Here is a 22,998-nt window from a genome sequence, read left to right as displayed (position 1 = left end):
ATTCACACGTTTCTGGTACTCCCATTTATCTGACGCACGAGCAACATTCAAACAGCAGCAACGGACAACAGCATATATATAGGCTAAAAAAAATTATTTATTTAATTTGCAGCAAAAAGTGTTGAATTTAAAATGTTGCTTTTTTGTTGCGATATTGTTTTTGATTAAAATGTGATTAATTAATTAAAGATTCTGCAGTTAACTCAACTAAACAATTGAACTGAGTTCCATCACTGGTTTTTAATTTCATTTTTAGATTCATAATTATTGGAATGGTGACCCATGTAGTTGATGTATTTGTACATTGGCTTGTTTCATAATTGGTTACTGTATTATTATATTAACAAATAAAAACACTGTATTTTTGTGTTTTTATGGTATTAAGCACTTTGATCTGGCTTGTTGCTATAAAAATAAAATTGACTGAGCAGGTGATGGAGTTTTTCTTTCCTTAACATTTCCTGTCATGTTGAATGTTTCTGTTTCTTTGGTATTGGTTGTTTTTCTCCTGCTGTGTGTAAAGTAACATGTTCCTGTGACTCCAGGCCTGTCGCCGCTGTGCTCTGACTCGTCGTCGGGCTCGGAGGAGGAGGCGGGGCCGGGCGACGACATGACGGGCATGGAGCACTGGATGAGCCGGCCCTCCCAGCTTGGCCCCGCCCACCTGGGCTCCACCTCCTCGTCGTCCTCGTCCACGCAGAGCGGAGGCAGCGGGAACGCCGGGCGGCTGGCTGACTCGCTGGCGCACACTCACATCGCGCACCTGGCTCACCTGGGCCACCCTCACCTGGGCCAGCCGCACCACCAGCAGAGCCTGCTGTCACAGTCGCATCACGGTGAGAACGTTGGCCTGTGACCGACTGAAACGCCATGAAAGCCTAAAAATTAAACATATACGTGTAAAAAGTATTTCCAGCAAAATTAAGCTCAGAAATTTTTAGATTAATCTCAGAAATTTTCTAGAAAAAACTTGGACATTTCTGAGTGTCAAAAACCTATTTTTATTAATTTTTTTACTTTTATGCTTTTATCCAAGGTTTATCTTTTAAGTTTTTGGGTAGAAATTTACATCTTTTTTCTGTCTGCAACATCCCTAATTCTCACTATCTTACTATTCAGTAAGATGGCAGATACATTTCTTTTATTTTTATTTTTTTTATTAATCATCAACTCAAATTCTTTTTTCTTTTTGGCCTTATTTGGTTAAAAGTAATTTAAAAAGCAGAAATTAAAACTGTTTTAATCAAAAGCCATAAAGTAAAATAAAGAAAATTTTGGATAAAAATGAGTATTCATTACAACGACAGTGTCTTTAGTAAGAGGCTTCCAGGGAACCGCTGTAATACAGACTGCTACAGGAGTTCCTTCCTGCCATCAACTTCTAAAATAACCTTTTGAAGAACCTTCAGTAATGAGTACCAACGTTTCTTTTAATAAATAAAGTATTTTAACCTGGATTTTAGGGTGACTAAAGCTCCGTGTCGCAGCGTTTTTTCCTGTAGCGTCTCGTGTTCTGACCCGGTTCTGACACCACGCTGTGTTTCTGCAGGAATCGGCCACCTGTCTCTGAAGAGGAAGGGCGCTCTGAGCGTGGCGGAGAACGGCGGCTCTCTGCGGCGGTCTTGTGAGTTTGGATCGGACATGCTGTGGCCGCCGCCTCTGGAGTCAGAGGGTAGGTCCAGACCGGGAACCGAGAGCCCAAATCTGGCTTATGGAATAATTCACACAAAAACAGATCCGAACTTCACAAAGATCAGACCTAAATTTAGTTTGTTTGGTAACTCTTTATTTGACGGGGCGTGCATAAGGCTGGCATGACACTGTCATAAACATGAAGGAGTCTTTATGAATGTTTGACTGTTGTCATGAAGGGTCATTTGGTAAATAATGACACTTTTAAGGCAAAGTTGCTCTAAAAGCTGCCTTGAAAGTCCATTAAAAATGCCAACATTAATGTGTGAAAAGTGAACGAACCCTGCTGAATATGGATGGATTTATGATGATCTGATAATAACTTTATCAGTTTTTTATAGATGAAACTAGATTATGTGACAGTGTTTGGAGAAGCTGCTCACTTCATATCAGTGTTTACATGACCAAAGCGCTGAGTCATGAAACGGCAGACTGCTGAGCGCGGCAGGATGTGACACAAAGTGACGGTCAGACGGGTCTAATGGAGCGTAGAGCCAACAGGAAGTGGCACTGACTGACTGCTTCCTGTCCGTCCTCCTGCAGAGAACCACTCGACGCCGCCGGACGTGACGGGATACTCGTCGGACTCGTCTCACTCCCACACCGAGCGGCACCACATGTCCAACATGGGTACCATCGCCAGGAGCACGCAGAAGTACGGCAACGCCGAGCGCATGGAGACCGGCGACGGTGAGCTGGGGACGGGGGCCAATACAACCAGCAGATCTGTGAACAGGAAGTGGAGGGCCAACACAACCAACATATCTGGAAACAGGAAGTGGGGGCGGGGCCAACACAACCAACAGATCTGGAAACAGGAAGTGGGGGCGGGGCCAACACAACCAGCTGATCTGTAAACAGGAAGTGGAGGGCGGGGCCAACACAATCAGCAGATCTGGAAACAGGAAGTGGAGGGCGGGGCCAACACAACCAGCTGATCTGTAAACAGGAAGTGGAGGGCGGGGCCAACACAACCAGCAGATCTGGAAACAGGAAGTAGGGGGTGGGGCCAACACAACCAGCAGATCTGGAAACAGGAAGTGGAGGGTGGGGCTAACACAACCAGCAGATCTGGAAACAGGAAGTGGAGGGTGGGGCTAACACAACCAGCAGATCTGGAAACAGGAAGTGGAGGGCGGGGCTAACACAACCAGCAGATCTGTAAACAGGAAGTGGGGGGCACTTCCTTCTTTGCTTCTGTTCCGCTTTCCTTCCTTTTTAGTTTTTTGATTCTTTCCTTCCTCATTTCGCTTCTTTTCTTTCTTCCTGGTATTTAACCTTTGACCTGAAATAGCAACTCCATAATTAATTTCTGTGTTTTGGCCATTTTGTTTGCAGCTGTTTTCTTTCTGGCTGTTTTCTCTGTCCTTTTTGTTTTGTTTTTTTGTTTTTATGGCTTTGTTTTCCAGCAGTTTTGTTTCTAGCTGTGTTTTTTGGTCATTTGGTTTCCAGCTCTGTTTTTTGACCTTTTTGTTCCTGGCTGTTTTTTGGCCGTTTTGTTTCCGGCTGTGTTTTTTGGCCGTTTTGTTTCCGGCCGTGTTTTCCAGCCGTTTTCAGCCTGCTGTCTCTGCTGGGATTCTTCCAGGTGTTCCAGTCAGCAGTCGGGTGTCGGCTAAGATCCAGCAGCTCGTCAACACGCTGAAGCAGCCCCGCAGGCCGCCGCTGCGCGAGTTCTTCGTCGACGACTTTGATGAGCTTCTGGAAGGTTAGACACCGCCGTCCTGTCTGCATCACTTCCTGTCTGTCGGTCCTCACTCACATCTTGCTCTCGGTTCAGCAGCAACACACATGCTTAATTTTCCAGAGGAGTTATTACTAAAAAACGTTTAACTTCTAACTCTTCCTGACAGAACCCAGACTGACGGAGTTTTGTCAGCTGCATTTGCTCTCCAGCTCCACGTTGACATGAAGTTTGCACTTTGTTTTCTATTCATGCCGAGTTGTGATTCTTAAACCTCTGCATGGTTTTCTAAGTTTCTGTGGTGAATAGTTGTCATGGAAACTGAAGCCACACCATAGTTTACAGTTATGTCACCACCAGAACCTTAAAGCCACGGCTGCAGATGAAAATAAAAATATGGACAAATGTAATTCCTTCCTTAGTTCCTTACTAACTTCCTTTCTCATTCCACTTATTGGATTCTTTCGTTCCTTTTGTATCCTTTTTTCTGTTTCCTTTTGTTCATTCCTTCCATGTTTCCTTCCTCTTCCGCGTCCTTTTTTCCTGTCCTTTGTTCTTGCGTTTTTTTCTTCTGTCCCTTTGTGTCTGGTTCATTTTTCTCTGTGTACGTCCTCTTCCCCTTCTCTCCTTTTCTTTTTTCTGTCTTTTTTTATTTGTGTTTTTTTCTTCATCTACTTCCTTGTTTCCTTCCTTGCTCCCTTATGCAGACCCTCCTTCCTCTTTCTCTCTTTCATCCTTCCTTCCTTGTTTCCTTTAACACTTCCTACTTTCTGACTTTTAAAGTTTTCTCACTAGAGATTCATAATGACTTTAATGTTTTACATTTTGAAACAAACATGAAGGATTCATGTGAGGGAAATCTTGTTGGTCACCAAATATTTTGGCAATAAAAATCCCAACATTCTGGCAGAACGGTGATGGCTCATAAAATTTCACTGATGGTTGATATTTTTTTTATATATTCCTGGGGAATTTTCTGGTTTGTTTATTTCCTTCTAAAAATCCACATTGAAATGCTTCTCTATGCAGATAATGAAGGTCAGAAAGCTCTAAATGGAGAATAAATGTTTACAGAACATCTGAGATGAAGATGACCTTTGAACTGTGCCACTCTGAGGCTCGGTTTGCTCAGACTTCACCATCTGTCCTGCTGTCTGTTCATTTTCAGTCAGCAGTCATTTACTGTCTCTTCCAGTTACTCATTTGTACAAGAAGGATCCGAATACATGAAGCAATTATAAAAAATAATAAATTATTAAAATAACCATCAACCAGTTCAGTAATTGATTAATCGTTAACTGAAATATCCAGAGGGATTGCACAGTGGCGCAGTTGCAGCAAGAAGGTTCTGGGTTCGATTCCTGGCTTGGGGTCTTTCTCTCTAAATTGTCCCTAGGTGTGAGTGTGTGTGTGCATGGTTGTTTGTCTCTGTGTTGCCCTGCGACAGACTGGCGACCTGTCCAGGGTGACCCCGCCTCTCGCCCAGAATGTTAGCTGGAGATGGGCACCAGCAACCCTCCCGACCTCACTAAGGGATAAGGGTGATGAAGATGGATGAAATGTCCAGATTCTAAAAAGGCCATTTGTTGAATATTAAGAGTAGATTTTGTACAAAGAATCTATACATTTTAGATTTCAGAGAAGAAAAAACTTACTTCATCTTTAAATACGTTTTACCGTGCGTTTAATTTGTAAACCATGAATAATTTTTTCCACTTCAAAATGATGCACTACTTTGCGTTATCAAATGAAATCCATTAAAATTTGTGGTTGTAACCTGACAAAAGGAGGTGAATAGTTTTACGCCTCTGATGTTTGCATGAAGTCACAGTTTGATGGATTTTCTGCTCATGAACTCGTCCTGCAGCAGCAGGTGCAGTGTGTGTTCGGCCTCACAGCTGCATCTCCTCGTTGCCTTCGGTTACTGCAGCCATGATGGTTTTGCAGCAGCGAACGCACCACAAACTGAAACCATATGACGCTCAGAGCATCTCTCTGCTTCCCCTCCAGTCCAGCAGCCAGACCCCAACCAGCCGCGGCCGGAGGGGGCGGAGATGATACCGGTGAGGGGGGAGCCGCTGGGCGTGGTCACTAACTGGCCCCCCTCCCTAGAGGCGGCGCTGCAGCGCTGGGGCACAATCTCCCCCAAAGCACCCTGCCTCACCAGCCTGGACACGGCGGGGAAACCCCTCTACATCCTCACATATGGTAAGCAGGTGCTCTTCAGGGGTGGCGCCCACATGCACACTGCAAAACATGACATCTAATGCAAGTACTGCAATATACCTGAAATAAGACAAAATTAACTCACAACTAGCAGTGGGCATTTGTCATACTGTTTACCAACTATCAAAAAAATCTCTCATATTGAGAATTTTTTTAAATTGTTGTCTTGATAAATTCCAATTGAAGATATTTTATGTAACTTTTACAGAAATGTTTTTTTGTTTTTCACATTTGTTTAAACTGTCACCATGTGATGACAGTTTATTACATGCGAGACAGATAATCTGTGAGACAGATTATCTGTCTCACAGCTGCATTAGTAGACTGCAGCTACTAATGCAGACTGAAGACCCTGACCAGGAACAACCACACAGAGTCAGGAGGCGGGTCTTATCGCTGACAATCATCTGCTAGATTTGCTAATGATGGTCATATTATATTGGATGATAATTTCACCCAACCCTACTTTCAAGTAACCTTTCAGCAAAGAATATGAGCTTGTTGTTGTTGTTTAAAGTCAATAATTTCTTAATACTGATGAAGAGTTCAGGTTCTCCAAACCTGGGTTTTGTTTTCTGACCAGACATCTTTAATTTGACTTCATGTGTCCAAATGCTGCAGCTGCAGCTGGTTGGACTTAATGATCATCAACAAATCAGGATAATTTAATCTTAAAAAATTGCATAAAGTGTCAAGGGTGTACTTACTTTCTCCTGTGGCTGAGCTTATGTCAGTCTACTAGGATCTGAATTATCTATAGAAACTGAATCAGTCGATGGCGGTTTCTTCCATTCAGACCTTTTATAGTGTTTTTTCACAAAGCGGAGAACAAAGATTCTCACTCTGACTTCCTGTGGACCTTTTCCCACTCATGTTCCCTTTGCTGCCCCCTGCAGGGAAGCTGTGGTCACGCAGCATCAAGCTGGCCTACAACATCCTCCACAAACTGGGCAGCAAGCAGGAGCCCATGGTGCGGCCGGGCGATCGGGTGAGTCACCTGCGACCCCTCACAGCTTCCTCTTTCTGTCAAACGCCGGCTCCCTTCATGAATCAGCCACTGATCAGACGTCATCTGACATATTGACTTCTATAAAAATACATCTGCGATCCTTTCAGCCAGACCGGCTCGGTGTTCTGTTCCTAAGTAACACCGTCTGTAAGACAAGAAATAAAACATGTGAAACTGAGCACAGACAGAAGCTCATCTGTTCAATCTGACCGAAAAAGACTTTTATTTATTAAATTATGAAGTGCAAATGTTTTCACATCCTTTAAACCTTTAGACTTATATTTATTCTGGGATGTTTTGTGGTAAATTTAGCAAAAATCAGAAGAGAAGTGTGGCAGACATGTATATCATTTACAAAATAGAATAGGTCTATCTTTGTCACATTTGAAGGGTGAGTGAGCAGATGTTTGAGGTAGGACTAGGCTTTGACTAACTAGGCTTTGACTAGGCCATTCCAACACATGCTTTCATCTAAACAATCCCATAGTTTCTTCACTATTTTTCTTCAAGTATTTTTGTCTGGTTTCTAGAACAAATATTTCAGTACATTTGAAGTAAAAGAAATAACATTTCAGCAAGATATAAGCGCTTGTTTTAAGTCAATATTTCCTTAATATTGATTAAAAAATTTCTAATTCCACTGGTGGATTATTTCACATATAACATGGAAAAAATGTAATTACTTGGTAACATTTTGTATTTTTGCAGTTTTGCATTCGTCTGTTAGCATAGCTGCACCAGATGTTAAACCACGCCTCTCTGCTGTTCCCTCTGTTTCCTGCAGGTGGCGTTGGTGTTTCCTAACAACGACCCAGTGGCCTTCATGGTGGCCTTCTACGGATGCCTGCTGGCTGAGGTGGTTCCTGTTCCCATCGAGGTGCCGCTGAGTCGCAAAGTAAGTCGGCCAGCCAATCAGAGATGCTCCTTCTTCTTATTGGCTCTTTGAGCTCCTCGTTTTGCTCCCAGTTGGAGGTCAGGTGTTGTGTGACGTTAATCCCCTCCCCTCGTCCCTGTCAGCGTTTCACCTCTGACCTGCTGGACGTGTTTCTGTCCTGTCAGTGATAGGAAAACTACTTCGGATCGTCGGTCTTATCTGTTTTTGGCAACAAGTATTCTTGAGAAGTTAATCCGCTCTGCACAAGGAGCAGCAGGAAGAGAAACATGTGTCTGTACGCCGCCGCCGCACCCTCAACCCCCCCCGTTCCCTGTGGGTCATGTAGTTGACCTTTGCGATGTGAACCGGTCTGAGGTCTGTCTGTCCTCTGACAGCAACTTGTATCTGGAAACACGTCCGTTGTGCCGGTTTACTGAGTCTCCAGCTGCCAATCGTGCTTCAGCACACCAAGTCCTCTGCTTAATCTGGGAGCCAATACCGAGACGTGCTGCCTGTCACGGTTGGCATGGTTACACTCTGATTACTTACTGCAGTAAGAAAATGTCTTGCTGCGCGCTGTCCACTGCTCTTAACTCCTCAACCGGCAGCTTGAGTTTCTGCTGCAGGGTTTAAAATGTCACTGCAGCTCAAGCATCAGTTTATTTACAAACATTAGATAAATTAATAACAAACAGATTCCTGCTGATTTCCATTTACAGTTTTCTTTGAGGTCGGAACTGATGAGTCCAATTATGATTGATCCTATTTTAGTCTAAAAGTTTGAAACAAAAGGGGAGAAAAGTTCCTGCAGACTTTTCATGCAACATTTACAGTCAGCTTTATTGACTACACTGCAAAAGCACAAAGCCTTGCCAAGTAGTTTTTGTCTAGTTTCTTGTTTGCAGATATCCTAGAACTAACTTATATGTAACTTTTCAGCAAGATCAAGGAGTTTGTTTTAAGTCATTATTTCCTTAATATTGTTGAAGTTCTAGTTCCACTAGCAGATTATTTCTGAGAACATAGAAAAATAAATGTCTTATTGTAAGTGAAATAATCTGCTGTTGACCAAAAATACTTGGTAAGATTTTGTGTTTTTATAGTGTAAGATTGTAGCGTAAACATGAAACTTTAGATACAAATATGTAATTATTTATTTATTTATTTATTTTTTACAAATAGTGCTCTGCAGCGCTGACTTTTACTTCAAGCATGTCCAGCATGTGTAGGGTCTGCAGAGACGTTAGCTGCTCTTTTTCTCACCCTAAAGCTGGATGTAGGGAAGCTCAGCTCTGATGACTCTCTCTGCAGACCTGATTGATGGTTTGAGTTTAGCAGAAAATAAAGGAATTTTAAGATTATTCCTGGAACTGGACGACATGTCCTGGATGACATCATCAGCTGTTAGCTAGCTGCTAATCCTCCTCCTCTGTTTTTGCTGCTCTTCTTTAAATCTGTCTGGCTGTTTGGTTAGAATGACGGATGGTTTGAACTTCCTTCTTTTCAGCTCCTGTGGGATTTGGGGTCGTAGTTCAGGAACTAGTTGAGCTTTTGAGATGCTAATCAGCGACTCCCGGTTGTGAAACAATACCTTGTTGCCATGGTTACCCATCATAAAAACTGCCTGAAAGTAAAAATGTAAGACCAGAAGTCCTTCCAGCTTCACAACATCCAAACCCAGAGGGAATAATTGTCCAAACATTTAATGATCCAACATGAAAAATGATGAATAAAAGTCCGGAAAAAAAGAATAAATCAGAGCAAATGTAGCACAGCGGCTGGAACGTGCTGCTATAAAGAGCAGCACTGTTCTGGAAATGTTGGAGATTTAACTTTTTATCCTCGAACGAACTCGAAAACATGTCAGATGTTCTAAATCAACACATGTAAATTGTTGATTTAAATGTTAACTGTCGTTTTCTCTGTCATCCAATAGGATGCCGGCAGCCAGCAGATCGGGTTTTTATTGGGCAGCTGCGGCGTTACCGTGGCGCTGACCAGCGATGCCTGCCATAAGGGTCTTCCGAAGAGCGCAACAGGAGAGATCCCGCAGTTCAAAGGTTGGAGTGCAGGTCATTAATCATGGCTGACGCTGCGTTCAGCAGGAGTTTACATGTTAGCGCCCCCTGCAGGATGGCCCAAGCTGCTGTGGTTTGTAACGGAGTCCAAGCATCTGTCCAAGCCGCCCAGAGACTGGTTCCCACACATCAAGGACGCGAACAACGACACGGCGTACATAGAGGTGAGCTTCCAGACGGACCCGGATCAGAACCGGCAGAACCTATATTTCAGGTTTATTCATGTTTGATTTTGATTATTTTGGCTGACATCTAATGAAAACCCAAACATCAGCTTCTCAGAAAATTACAATATTACATAAAACCAATAATTTTAAAAATAAAACAAAGTCCTGCAATGGCTTTTTATGGCTGACACAATCATGGGGTTTGGGGATCGTCACTGACCGACTCTAAGGAAGGATAAGAAGATGGCTCTGTTCAAAGAGTGCTACATCCATGCTTATCAATGGAGAGTTGAGTGGAAAGAAAAGTGTAATAGAAAAAGTTTTTACTGATTGGAAATTTCACAGAAGCTCATATTATGGAATTCTGTTTATCAACGGGTGATAAATCCCCAAGCAACCCTGTGGAAAGTTTAGTTGAAGGAAGATCTGTAGTAGAAAAAAGATCCACAAACAACAAAAAATAGGATATAAATAGGAAGCAAAACCCATTCAAGGGTCTGAGGGAGATTCACAAAACAACATTCACAGATTATTTCATTTAAAACATGGACAACTGTCTTGCTATAAATGAAATAATCTGCCAGTAGAACTAGTACTAAGGAATTACTGACTTAAAACAAGCAAACTTGATTTGGGATGATTCACAGATTTGAGTAAAACAGAAGATCTGCAGCAGAATCAAGGACACATTCATCTGTGTTATATTTAAACTTTATGATGTTTCAAATTAAAGCTAAAGATCTTGCTAGCTTCACGCTGAAAGCTTCTGACTGCCACTCTCCATCTGCTCTTTCAGTATAAAACCTGTAAGGACGGCAGCGTTCTGGGCGTCACGGTAACGAGGATCGCTCTGCTAACACACTGCCAGGCTCTCACCCAGTCCTGCAGCTACACCGAGGGTATCCTCTCACACACACACACACGCAGCAGTTACTCCTGCCCTGATGTTAACCCTTTCTCCTCCTCTGATCCAGCTGAAACCATAGTGAACGTTTTGGACTTTAAGAAGGACGTGGGCTTGTGGCACGGCATCCTGACGGTGAGAACACACCAGACCTTTTCCTGTTCCTTTAATGCGTTCAAAAAATACTTCCAACGTGAAGCATAATGTGAAAACATCAGTGGTAGTAACTTTACATTTACTGCGTGTTTTATCCAGATAACCAAACCCATATTTAATATCTAACCCATCAATATAGCACCCATTTAATTTTAATTAGAGGGGATGAAAAATCATTTTTTCTTATAAAAACACCAACAATAATTGATTATTGATATTATATATCATATCCAGGACGTATCTGTTGTGTGGTTTCCAGTTGAATAATGACACCTAGAAATTTGTTTTCACCGCCTCTTGAAGTTTATCTTAGAAATCTGTAATTGGATATTTAGCTAGGAAATAAGCAGAAGCTGGTGTGTGTGTGTGTGTGTGTTTGCAGAGCGTGATGAACATGATGCATGTGATCAGCGTGCCGTACTCCCTGATGAAGGTCAACCCTCTGTCGTGGATCCAGAAGGTCTGCCAGTACAAAGGTCAGCCTCCTCCTCTGTCGCTCGGCTCTCCTCTCCTTCCTGTCAGGCGGATTAGATGCTAACTCCCTGCATGTTCGCTTCTACCTTCAGCCAAGGTGGCCTGTGTCAAGTCCAGAGACATGCACTGGGCTCTGGTGGCCCACAAGGACCAGAAAGACATCAACCTGAGCTCGCTGCGGATGCTGCTGGTGGCCGACGGCTCCAATCCCTGTAAGATCCTGCTCAGCTTCTCTGCTGGTGGGAGATGGAGGAACTCTTTGGGGACGGCAGGAAACTGGGTCTCCTCCTCACAGGAGCAGAACGTCTCTGTGTGGACGTGTCGTACAATAAAGATTTTCAAGTCTGAATCAAGAAAAAAACTGAAATATCTGGTTAAAAATCCAACGTTTTACTTTACAGACATGAAATCTGTCTTAAACTAGAGCTGCGGCAATGATTATTTTAGTAAACGATTATTCAGACAATTTATGAGTCTGACGATTAATCGATTATTCTAAAGATTAATTGATTATATGATAATTAATTGCTTAGTCTAATGATTAAGCAATTAGTCTGACAATTGATTATTCTGACTATTAATTGATTAGTCTGGCAATTAGTGGATTAGTCTGACGCTTAATAACATTTTTGATTAATTGATTAGTCTTACAATTACTTAATTAGCCTAACGGTTAATCAATTAGTCCGATAATTAATCCTATAAAAAAAAAGTTTTTTTATTTACCACTTAGCTTATTTTATATGGTATTAGAAATGCATAAAAATACAAAAAGGTACATAATTAAATTAATTTTTAAAGTAAGAAAATAAGCATTTTGTTACATAAAATATAACAGGAGCATTCCTTTAACATGATTTGTAGCAAAGGATACAAAACACTTCTAACATCAACATGTGAAAAGTTCAGGCATCACTAACGTCAACACAGAGCAGGACTTATCTGTGATTATTTATTTTATTTTAACCGATTAATAACTGGATAGCAAAAAATGCTTAACGGATTTTTAAAAATATTTTTGAGAGTTTCTGCTGCATCAGCCAAACAAGTTGGTTCAGAATGCATCTGTATATATTTTAAAACATGTTATTCTGAGTGTTTGTGGATGATCCTGTGTTTTAGGGTCCATCTCCTCCTGTGACGCCTTCCTCAACGTGTTCCAGACCAAAGGGCTGAGGTCAGAGGTCATCTGTCCCTGCGCCAGCTCCCCCGAGGCCTTGACGGTTGCCATCAGGAGGTAAACATGCTGCCTCAATTCATTTACATTCAGAAATCTGAAAACATGAAGCATGCTTCACATTCCTGCTGCATGCAAACACATCCACAGACTGGAAACCCGGGTAAGAAGGAAGAGTTTTACAGATTGTGTTCTACGGATGATTATTTTCAAATAAAAATCTGAAAATGTCAGGAAGGTTGTGATGCAAAAGCACAGAGTCTTACTAGATATTTTGTCTAGTTTCTAGTGCAAATATCTTAATACAAAAAATAAAAACGACAACTTAGAAATAACTTTTTAGCAAGAGATGGGAGCTTGTTAGGAGTAAATATATTCCTTATAACTGTTAAAAAAGAACTAGTTCCACTGGCAGATTATTTCACTTATAACTAGTTCTGTTTCATCAACATTAAGGAATTATTCACTTAAACAAGCCCCTATATCTTACTGAAAAGTGACTTCTAAGTTACTTTACTCTGTTTCCAAATGTCATAAGATATTTTCACCAGAAACTAAAGAAAAGCATTTGGAAAGGTTTTGTGTTTTGGCAGTGTGAATAAAAATGTACTCCACACTTTTCAGCTTTTTATTTGAACAATCTTTTTAATTTCACAATGAAACACGTTTATGCTCCGATCGGAGGAGCTGGTGCTCAGCGCTGCAGTCAGCCAGCAGCTTCCTGCAGAAAGTCAGCTGGTGTGTGTGTGTGTGTGTGTGTGTGTGTGTGTGTGTGTGTGTGTGTGTGTGTGTGCGTGTGCGTGTGTGTGTGTGCAGGCCGGTGGAGGACAGCAGCCAGCCTCCGGGCCGCGGCGTCCTGTCCATGCAGGGTCTGAGCTACGGCGTGGTGCGGGTGGACACGGAGGAGCGTCTGTCGGTCCTCACCGTTCAGGACGTCGGCACCGTCACACCAGGAGGTAACGGCTTCCTGCTGCTCCGTCTGGATTTTTAGGAACCACAGAGAAACGATCTGAACTCGACTCTGGTGCCGTTTCACCTAAGTCTGCATTCCAGCCTCAGACGTCCTCAGGTTGTTTCTGCTGAATGGAGGATAATAAAACCATGAGAGCAGAAAACGTCCTGTAAGCTGCATGAACAGATCGGGTTTCTTTGGTCCTCAGCCAGAACCAGGACTGTATTCATCACAGGAAGACCCACTTAGAACCAGAACCAGACCTGCTGGAGGTTCTGATTCTGTATTTCTAGAAACAAACTCTGGACCTAAGCATCTAAAGCAGTTTCTGTTTAGAAAATATTTCCCTCAGTTATGGAGATTAATGGTCAAGATGTAATCTGTTGCCATGGTGATTGATAGGTAGTTAGAAGGAGAGATGGCTTCTTTCTTTCTTCCTACTTTCATTCATTCCTTTCTTCTTTCTTTCTGTCTGTCCTTCCTTTCTTCATTACTTTCTTCCTTGCTTCTTTCCTTCCATTATTCCTCCCTGCTTTCCTTGTTTTCTTCTTTTCCTTACAATATCCCTTCCTTTCTTTCTTCCAGTCTTTCGTTCTCTTTTTACTGATTTATATTCTCTTACTCCTTGTCATCTTTGTTTTCCTTCAGAAAATTTTAATGTTTAGATGCAAAGAAAATCTTTGGAAAGTTTTGGGATTGTCCTATAAACTCTAACATTAATGCTGACTGGGTTATTGTAACTTTAAGTGAGTTTAGTGTGAATAAAAGTGAAGCAGTAGAAGCTGAGCCGTGTGAAGAGTTAAACTATCAGCTGTCAGAGCTTCATGCTCTGCAGGGCAGAGAATCCATTAGGTCCATTAAACCGTTGAATTAGTTGGAGGGCGTATGAATGTGTGGCCTCTACTCTTAATCATTGTCCATTTTTCTGGGGCTCGCTCTCTCCGCTCATGACTGATCTCCCTGTGGAAGTTGAGAAAAACGCAGAAACTGTTTTAATAACAACTGCCATCCATCCTGAGCCTTCACTCTCTGGGTTTTAACTGATGAGACGCAGCACAGTTCATCTTCTGAGTCGTTATGGCTCAACAACAACATGGGCTGATTCAGGTTCTTCTAAATAATAAAGGACAGTTTACAGCAGTCATTTGTTTACCAAACGTCAGACTGAAGGTTTGGCAGAAAGAGAGAAAAATGGAAATGATTGAGATTGTTTTAGTTTATCTTGATTAATTGATTTATTGTTAATTGTGACAGGAAGCATCTGTCCAATCAGAACGTCTGATTCTACACCAGGGGTCTCCAGAGCCACCAGTGGCTCTTCAGTTCTTCCAAAATGGCTCCTAATAAGTTTGGCAAAGATTATAAAGAACCAGATAATGTTTATAAATATAGATAATATACAGGACTAATTCCACTGGTAGATTATTTCATTTATTATAAGACATTTTTCCCTCGTTAATCTGAAATAATCTGGCAGAGAAACTGGAACATTTTCATTATTATGGAATTATTTAATTAAAACAAGCTCCTACATATTAATGAAAATCTAATTTAGTTTCGTCTTATTTCAATTAATATTTAAAAAATTGTGCTAAGATTTTGTGTTAAATACAATAATCACCCTCTCCATTAACCAGCAAATGAATAATATTCGTCTTTCATGTCATTTAAACTTCTCTGTTTCTTGCATAATGCTCTCAGCTTTTACCCAGTTCCAGTTGGATCATCCAGGTTTCTGTTGGTACACAGACATCAGACTAGAACGGCCTATTTAAAGCAGCAGGGCTGCTGGAGGCTGTGACTCAGACGCCTGGTCCACTTTCAGAACCAGGTGCTCGTCGACCCGCTGGCCGTTAACAGCCGTGTGTCCTCGTTTCTCCTGCCTAGGCCTGGTGTGTGTGGTGAAGCCCGAGGGCGTCCCTCAGCTCTGCCAGACGGATGAGATCGGCGAATTCTGCGTCTGCTCCGTCGCCACGGGAACGTCCTACTACGGCCTGACGGGAATGACGAAGAACACCTTCGAGGTGAGGCGCTTCAGGACGCAGCAGCTCTGCACAAACCCAAACCCTGCTGCAGGTGTACGGCCTGCAAAAGAAAGGACTGTGTTAATATTTCAGAATTGTTTTATGTTCATATACATAGTACAAATTTAAGTAGTTGGGAAATAAGACCCTTTGACTGGGAAACAAACACAGAATTTAGGGCTTAAAAATAAAATCTACACTTTTTTCATAACAGATCTGATTTCCGATTTTAATCCGTTTTTTTCTTGCCCTCTTTTCTTAAAAAAACCCAAACATATTACAAATGACAGGAAACATTTTTCAAAAAGTGTCTTATTTCAGCCATCGTCTGTGAATTGTACAATGGGGTATAAAGGCCTGACTACAATAATTTATGTTTAAATATGAGAATATAGTCACAATATTACCAGAAAATTAAAAGACATCAAAAAATTGTCTAAAAAATTGGGAGAAAAAAAGTTGTTTTAATAAAAAACGGCTGGGATAATAATTTTTTTGTTTCTGTGGCAGAGTGCTCATAAAATTTTCACTTCATTCTCCTAATATTACAACTTTATTCTTGTATTATGATTCTATTCTTGTAATAAAAAAAGAAATAAATCTTAGCCTGGCTGTTATATTTCATCGTTGAGTTCACCTGAATTCAAAGTGCAAATAAATATAGTCTGAAAAAATCCAGATTTTCCTCAAATTAAATCTTCAAACACCAAAAATCAATAAAATTGATTATAAAATTGATTTATTGGCCAAACCCACAAAGAACCAAAGGTTTCAGTTGATATTTAAACCTTAAAATGTTGATTTAAAACCATTAAATCATCTGTCTGGTCGTCAGGCTCTCTGTTTTCCACCAGCAGCTCATATTTATTCTGCTCTCCGCCTCCGGGCTGCAGACCTGGCTGGTTGCCACGGTGACGGTTTCTCCTGTGCCTGCAGGTGTACCCGGTGAGCTCCAGCGGCGGTCTGATCAGCGAGTACGCCTTCGTGCGGACCGGCCTGCTGGGCTTTATCGGACCCGGCGGCCTGGCCTTCATCACGGGGAAGATGGACGGCCTCATCATGGTGAGCGGGCGGCGGCACAACGCCGACGACATCGTTGCCACGGCGCTGGCGGTGGAGCCCATGAAGTTCGTCTACCGGGGCCGGTGAGTGGACCCCCCACCCGGAGCGGCCGTCACTCCCAGCTGTCACAGTGATGGATGAGCTGCGCCCGGCGCTTTATGAATCTAATAAAGTCGAGCGACGGCGGATGAATCAGGACGCAGCAAAACGGAGAAACTTAATTGTATCCAAAGCCGCTGAGCAGGAAATTCATCTTTTACCTGTCAGGGTCTGATGACGCTCGCTGCAGCGATTTCAAGTTTCAGCTGCAGGAACCCAAAGTCGGTCCAATCCAGGTTAACTTGGGCTGAAACAATTAATCATGATTAATCAATTGTTTAAATAATCTTCAACTTGTATAGTTATGAGTTAATCGTTAACTGCAGTACACAAACTCTAAAAAAAACTTTTTTTAAAAGAATAATTCACTGAGCAGATCAGTTCTACACTGTTGATCTAAAGTCAAGCGGAAGTTTTTCACATATTGATGTTTAACTGCAGATGAATCTTTTGATGATCAAGTGTTCACTAAATGAATACTGCAACTGCATTTGAGGCTAAGTGTTTATTTTCCTAGTTTTTTTATGTATAATATTAATTAAGGCTTCAGTGATTAAATACAGCTTGCAGAGGAGCTGCAAAAACAAATGAGACGGATCATCTGTGCCGACAACTCATGGTTTCATTCAGGACAATATGAACCACTGCTGATGTCAGTGACTGGTCCTGGAGATCCGTCCTGACCTCTGACCCGATGCTTCCTGACCTCTGTGACCGGATGCTTCCTGACCTCTGACTCGATGCTTCCTGACCTCTGACCCGATTCTTCAGTCCAAGTGTGATCAGAGCGGCGTTGACCGTGTTTCTGCTCTCCGTCTCTGCAGGATCGCTGTGTTCTCCGTGACGGTGCTGAGAGACGAGCGCATCGTGGTGGTGGCCGAGCAGAGGCCCGACTCCACGGAGGAGGACAGCTTCCAGTGGATGAGCCGGGTGCTGCAGGTACGGAACACCTGCACTGCCAAAGCTAAATACCAACAAAACGTTTTCTGTAGTTTCTACTGGAAATATAAACAAAACTAACATGAAAATACTGCTTGAGCAAGATAAATAAGATTATTTTCAGATACAAAAAGTACCAGATTATTTCACTTAACAGGAAAAATGATTAGTCAAGTAATTAGTAGCTTTTTATCAATATTGAGAAATTATTGACTTAATATAAAAAGCTCTGATATCTTGGCATTTGCACTTGAAACTGGAAACAGTGTGGCATGCACGAACCTTACAGAACCTCAGATTCTGTCAGTATCGGATCAGTTTTTTGTCGCGCTGCCATAGCAACAGTTAGGCATACTCATCTTTTATTCATTGCTCCTCAGAACTGGCGGTAATAACCTTTATTGGTAGGAAATTAATTGAAATGACAGATTTTTGTTGGATCTGCTCCCCTTCAGGCCATCGACAGCATCCATGGCGTCGGCGTGTTCTGTCTGGCTCTGGTCCCGGCCAACACCCTGCCCAAGACCCCGCTGGGCGGCATCCACCTGTCGGAGATCAAGCAGCTGTACCTGGAGGGGGGGCTGCACCCCTGCAACGTCCTGATGTGCCCCCACACCTGCGTCACCAACTTGCCCAAACCGCGGCAGAAGCAGCCAGGTGAGACTCGCCTGTTTCCGGTAAGGTCGCTTCAGAAAAGCCGGAGCCGATCCAGGTTGTGATCCGGGTTTTGTCCGTGTGCCGCAGAGATCGGACCCGCCTCCGTGATGGTGGGGAACCTGGTGTCGGGGAAGAGGATAGCTCAGGCCAGCGGCAGAGACCTGGGGCAGACCGACGACAACGACCAGGTGAGAAGATCCAGAAACATCCAGATTCATTCAGGAAAACTTTGTTTCAATTCCAGCAAATACTGAAGAAAAACTTTTTGCTGGTTCCTCGATAAATAAAAATCACATTTCAGCCAAAATCCATCTGTATTGAAGAAACATCAGCAGAAGATTTAGTTTACGTTCTGGGTCAACTGAAAGTGCTTACAGTGAAATAACTCAAGGACAAAGTTACAGAAGCATCTGACCCAACACTGCAAAATGCTCCAGATTCAAGAGTTGCATTATTTGTACTTACAAATCTAACATAGAACTAAAGATCTTGTTGTTTGGTGAAAAATGATGTGTTTTTGCTGATTCTGAACTGATTGATGAAAACAATATAACAACCAAACGTGTGATTCAGATTTCTGCAGATCAGATGCTAAACGTTCTGCTGCGGTGGTTTTGTTTCTGCCTTTCTGAGAAAAGTCAGAACCGTTTTCCTTCTGTCTCTGACTGAATCAGATGAAACAGAACAACTAACAGTCCATCAAATTCAACACCCCGATGAATTGATTAGAGAGTCAGCAGCTCTGGTGACTCAGGCTCCATTTGAGGCTGAGATGTGTTTAAAGACGTCCTGCTGTCCTGCTCCGGCGCTTTATGGCTCCTGTTAAACGCTGATGCTCCAATAATTAGACAGAAAAGCCCAGTTCTGCATCTCTGCTGCAGTTTGAGCAGGAAGTGTTGAAGAACTTCAGATTTGGTCGTGTTGAAGTCCTCTGATGTTGGTCTTTGTTTCCAGTTTCTGTTCCTGTCAGAAATCCTGCAGTGGCGAGCCCAGACCACCCCGGACCACGTCCTCTACACCCTGCTCAGCTCCCGGGTAAACGCCTCTACCCTCAGATCAACACATCCAACCACAGATGGCGCTACGGTGGATATTCAGTCCGGTTTTCTCATCTTTTATCCCCCAGGGGGCGGTGTCGAGCTCCCTCACCTGCCTGCAGCTGCACAAGCGGGCGGAGCGAGTAGCAGCTCTGCTGATGGAGAGAGGAGGCCTGCAGGAGGGAGACCATGTGGCTCTGGTTTACCCACCAGGTCAGACATGATGGCCTGATCCAGCTACGGCTGAAACCATTAATCAGATTAATACAGATTAATCAATTACTAATCAACAGCTAATCTACTAATCGATTAAATGGTGTATCGGATGCAAAAAATGTCAGCTGCTAAAATAACAACACAGTCTGTGCAGCAATTAAGCCAAAACTGTACAAAAAATATACATTTTGAATTTAAGATGGAAAAAAAACCTTCTTCATCCATAAATATGCTCCACCCAAAACTACACAAGTTTAATTTTTAGCTTCACCCGGTTCACATTCTGTAAAAAAAAAAAATCTCCTATTAATCAGGTTTTTAATCCAATTATTAACCAAATAATGATAAATAATCACCACATCATCCCTGCACTGTGCTGGTTTTAAGCAGAAAGACTGAATATTTATTGATGTATTTTTTAGCAGCTCACACATACTAAAGAAATGCTGTTTTTGCATTTCACACAATACGATGTTTATTTTTTATTTTTTTAATGAATTTAATTTATTTGCACCTTTAAATGTTTTTCTTAATATTACATAAAAAAGACTCAAATATTTATTTTTTCAAAATGTATCTGATTAATCGGTAAATCATCTGAATAATCGATAAATGACTTGGTGAATAGCAGAATATTTGCTAGCTGCAGCCCAGCTCTAGCCTCATTTCTTCAGGTTCCTCATCTCTGCTCCTCCTGCAGGCATCGACCTGATCGCGGCGTTCTACGGCTGCCTGTACGCCGGCTGCGTTCCCATCACGGTGCGGCCGCCTCACCCCCAGAACATCTCCACCACGCTGCCCACCGTCAAGATGATCGTCGAGGTTCGCAGCTGCTTCCATCAGAGCGCGCTCTGCTGCTGAAAACACAAACCAACACGTCTCCCTCCTGTCTGCAGGTCAGCCACTCGGCCTGCGTCATGACGACGGCCGTCATCTGCAAGCTGCTGCGCTCCAAGGAGGCCACAGCCACCGTGGACATCAGGAACTGGCCTCCGGTTCTGGACACCGGTACAAACAAACATCTGCTGTTTTCATCAGTGCAGAAACATTTTAATAGTCAAACGTCCAGAGAAAGAAAAGTACATCCTTCCTATCATCCTGGGTTTTTTCTATCAAAAATATATTACAGAAATTTAACTTTTGGATTTTACTAGAAAGGAATTTAAATCTTGAAAATGTAACTCTATTTCTGATGTAGAAACATGTAGAAACCCCTGAAAACGTTTTGCTGAAAGTAAAATCAGAGTCTGAACTGTAGCTGCTGTTTCTGCTGATTATCCCCCTACTGGACAAAACAGGCAACTGCAGGGGGTTCATCTACAAAACTAAGTTTCAAAAAAATTTTCAGGAAAATATTCTGGCTTGTTGTAAGAAAATAATAATATAAAAATACTGGTTCCACTGGCAGATTATTTCAATTAAAATATGTGAGAAATGTCTTATAAGAAGTAAGTATGTACACCTGTAGAAGGTGTACTTTCTTTTTTCCTGTGTGTTTGTCATGGAGGTTGTTACAGTTCTGGATCAGAAACGACCTCAGAGTTAATAACCAGTCTCAGGTGCAGGTCGGTTGTTAGTGGAGCATCAGCTGCGGCACGGCTCCCTCAGCAGCTCTGGGGTCACCTAGAGTTCAGTCGGGCTTTCCGAACAGAACCGGATGATCCTGTTTGATTCTGTTTGCTCTGCAGACGACCTGCCAAAGAAGAAGCCTCCAGCTTTCTATAAGCCCACCAACCCCGACGGCCTGGCCTATCTGGACTTCAGCGTATCCACCACCGGCATGCTGGCCGGAGTCCAGGTCAGTCAGTCCGCAGCAGAACCGGGCCTCCTCTTCCTCCTGATCCTCTTCCTCACGGCAGGGAGACGTAGTTCAACGACTGTAACAAGGATCTAAAAATAACAGAACATAAAGGGGTTTTTATTTTACTGTAGACTGAAAACTTTGGACTCTCAAACTAAGGATAAATATTTAAATTATTCCAGATTTTTACTTCAACGTCTCACTAAAATAACCTAGAAGAAAACAGATTATTATCGGGAAAAATAAAAGGCTTAAAAAACCTTAAAATAAATTCTCCTTTTATTGCGGTAGCAGAGTATCACATTGAATATTTTAATTTAATAACATTTTCATTGAGTGAGTGGGAAAAAAATCCAAAATAAGTTATTATTTTGGATTAAATTCAGAAATACTTAAATTAAATATTGTAAATCATCCAAGTAGGTTGAAAGAGTCGTGGACGGTGATGCTGTGGGCAGGAAGGATCTCCTGTAGCAGTCAGTCTCACGACGAATATAAAGAAGCCTCTGACTGAAGACTGTTGCTATTATAATATGCCAACAGCTCAATAAATAAATGGCACCATCAGTTGCTCTGATAATCCACCTCCTTTGCGTTTGCTGCTCCTCTTTAACTCTCAGTCTGGCCGTTTGGTCAGACATGTTGGAGTAGGGGATACGATCCTTATTCAATATGGTGGAGGGAAGATTTGGTTTGAGCTTCCTTATCCTTCTGGATTTGGGGTCAGAGTTCAGCTGTTATTGAAGATTTTGATCAAATTGGAAGTCGTCTGTTTCTCTTTTAATAACAGACAATTTCTGTTGTCTGTCAATTTATATTTTGGACCTTTACAGATTTAATTAAAATCTTATTGTTTGTTGAGCACAATAAACAAAATTTAGTATTTTTATTTTATTAATTTTGTGATCTGTCAGTAGTTTAAATTGGCCAGTTTTGCCATCTCTACTCCGAGCTGAAAACAAATTAGTCCAAACTCGTTCCACGTTTAAAGTTGTTGTAAAAGTAAATTTCACCCTTTAGTTTTGACATTCATGTCTCTATTCGTCCGCTCCAGATGTCCCATAATGCAGTTGGAGCCTTCTGCCGCTCGGTGAAGCTGCAGTGTGAGCTGTACCCGTCCAGAGAGGTGGCCATCTGCCTGGACCCGTACTGCGGCCTCGGCTTCGTCCTCTGGTGTCTCTGCAGGTCGGTGCTTCGTCGTCGTTAAAAACTCGATTCCCCGTGATGGGAGCTGGGTTCCTGGATGTGAGCTCTGCGTGTCGTCCGCAGCGTTTACTCGGGCCACCAGTCCATCCTGATCCCGCCGGTGGAGCTGGAGACCAACCCGGCTCTGTGGCTGCTGGCCGTCAGCCAGCTGCGGGTGCGAGACACCTTCTGCTCCTACAGCGTCATGGAGCTCTGCACCAAAGGACTCGGCCTGCAGACCGAAGCACTGAAGGTCAGGATGATGCAGAACCCTGAACCGGCCCGTTTCCGTGGTTCTCTCTGGAGTGGAGTCGTTCATCTGAAATCACAAACCAGCATCAGTGGAAATCAGTAAAAATGTTATGATTTAAAACCTTTGAGGCAGTTCAGATTCAGATGAATTCCTCACAGAGACCCAACGGTTCTGGTCCTCTGTAGTATGATTGATGAGTCTGGACAGGTTTGTCTCTGGTCCGGATCCTCGAACCCAGCAGGATGTGTCTCGGTGCAGCTGGACATGTCCTGTCAGCCTGCCTGTGAGGCTAAGCGGCTCCATCGCGGTCCTCTGCAGGAGACGCTTGTCCTCCA

The 22,998-nt window shown here is 42.6% G+C and overlaps 1 protein-coding gene across 3 annotated transcripts in view; it reads left to right on the top strand.

Annotated features, from left to right (window-relative positions):
* Positions 1 to 22,998, top strand: part of LOC103456731 (disco-interacting protein 2 homolog C-like) — a 51,185-nt gene that overhangs the window by 22,517 nt on the left and 5,670 nt on the right. For all 3 annotated transcript variants that reach the window (XM_008396439.2, XM_008396441.2, XM_008396440.2), the window contains 27 exons: positions 546 to 836; positions 1,550 to 1,672; positions 2,236 to 2,382; positions 3,278 to 3,397; positions 5,384 to 5,581; positions 6,496 to 6,587; positions 7,393 to 7,503; positions 9,419 to 9,542; positions 9,615 to 9,724; positions 10,524 to 10,626; positions 10,702 to 10,766; positions 11,170 to 11,263; positions 11,354 to 11,473; positions 12,384 to 12,498; positions 13,255 to 13,394; positions 15,278 to 15,414; positions 16,351 to 16,559; positions 17,400 to 17,514; positions 17,970 to 18,171; positions 18,259 to 18,359; positions 19,126 to 19,206; positions 19,298 to 19,421; positions 20,125 to 20,246; positions 20,321 to 20,432; positions 21,113 to 21,222; positions 22,280 to 22,410; positions 22,495 to 22,663. In XM_008396439.2, coding sequence (XP_008394661.1) covers positions 546 to 836; positions 1,550 to 1,672; positions 2,236 to 2,382; positions 3,278 to 3,397; positions 5,384 to 5,581; positions 6,496 to 6,587; positions 7,393 to 7,503; positions 9,419 to 9,542; positions 9,615 to 9,724; positions 10,524 to 10,626; positions 10,702 to 10,766; positions 11,170 to 11,263; positions 11,354 to 11,473; positions 12,384 to 12,498; positions 13,255 to 13,394; positions 15,278 to 15,414; positions 16,351 to 16,559; positions 17,400 to 17,514; positions 17,970 to 18,171; positions 18,259 to 18,359; positions 19,126 to 19,206; positions 19,298 to 19,421; positions 20,125 to 20,246; positions 20,321 to 20,432; positions 21,113 to 21,222; positions 22,280 to 22,410; positions 22,495 to 22,663 — 3,566 coding nt within the window. The remainder of the gene's footprint in view (positions 1 to 545; positions 837 to 1,549; positions 1,673 to 2,235; positions 2,383 to 3,277; positions 3,398 to 5,383; positions 5,582 to 6,495; positions 6,588 to 7,392; positions 7,504 to 9,418; positions 9,543 to 9,614; positions 9,725 to 10,523; positions 10,627 to 10,701; positions 10,767 to 11,169; positions 11,264 to 11,353; positions 11,474 to 12,383; positions 12,499 to 13,254; positions 13,395 to 15,277; positions 15,415 to 16,350; positions 16,560 to 17,399; positions 17,515 to 17,969; positions 18,172 to 18,258; positions 18,360 to 19,125; positions 19,207 to 19,297; positions 19,422 to 20,124; positions 20,247 to 20,320; positions 20,433 to 21,112; positions 21,223 to 22,279; positions 22,411 to 22,494; positions 22,664 to 22,998) is intronic.

Source organism: Poecilia reticulata, linkage group LG20 (genome assembly GCF_000633615.1).
Source record: "Poecilia reticulata strain Guanapo linkage group LG20, Guppy_female_1.0+MT, whole genome shotgun sequence".
Taxonomy (NCBI): Eukaryota; Metazoa; Chordata; class Actinopteri; order Cyprinodontiformes; family Poeciliidae; genus Poecilia; species Poecilia reticulata.
The sequence above is the reverse complement of the archived record's forward strand: the minus strand, read 5'-3'. Positions and strand labels throughout refer to the sequence as shown.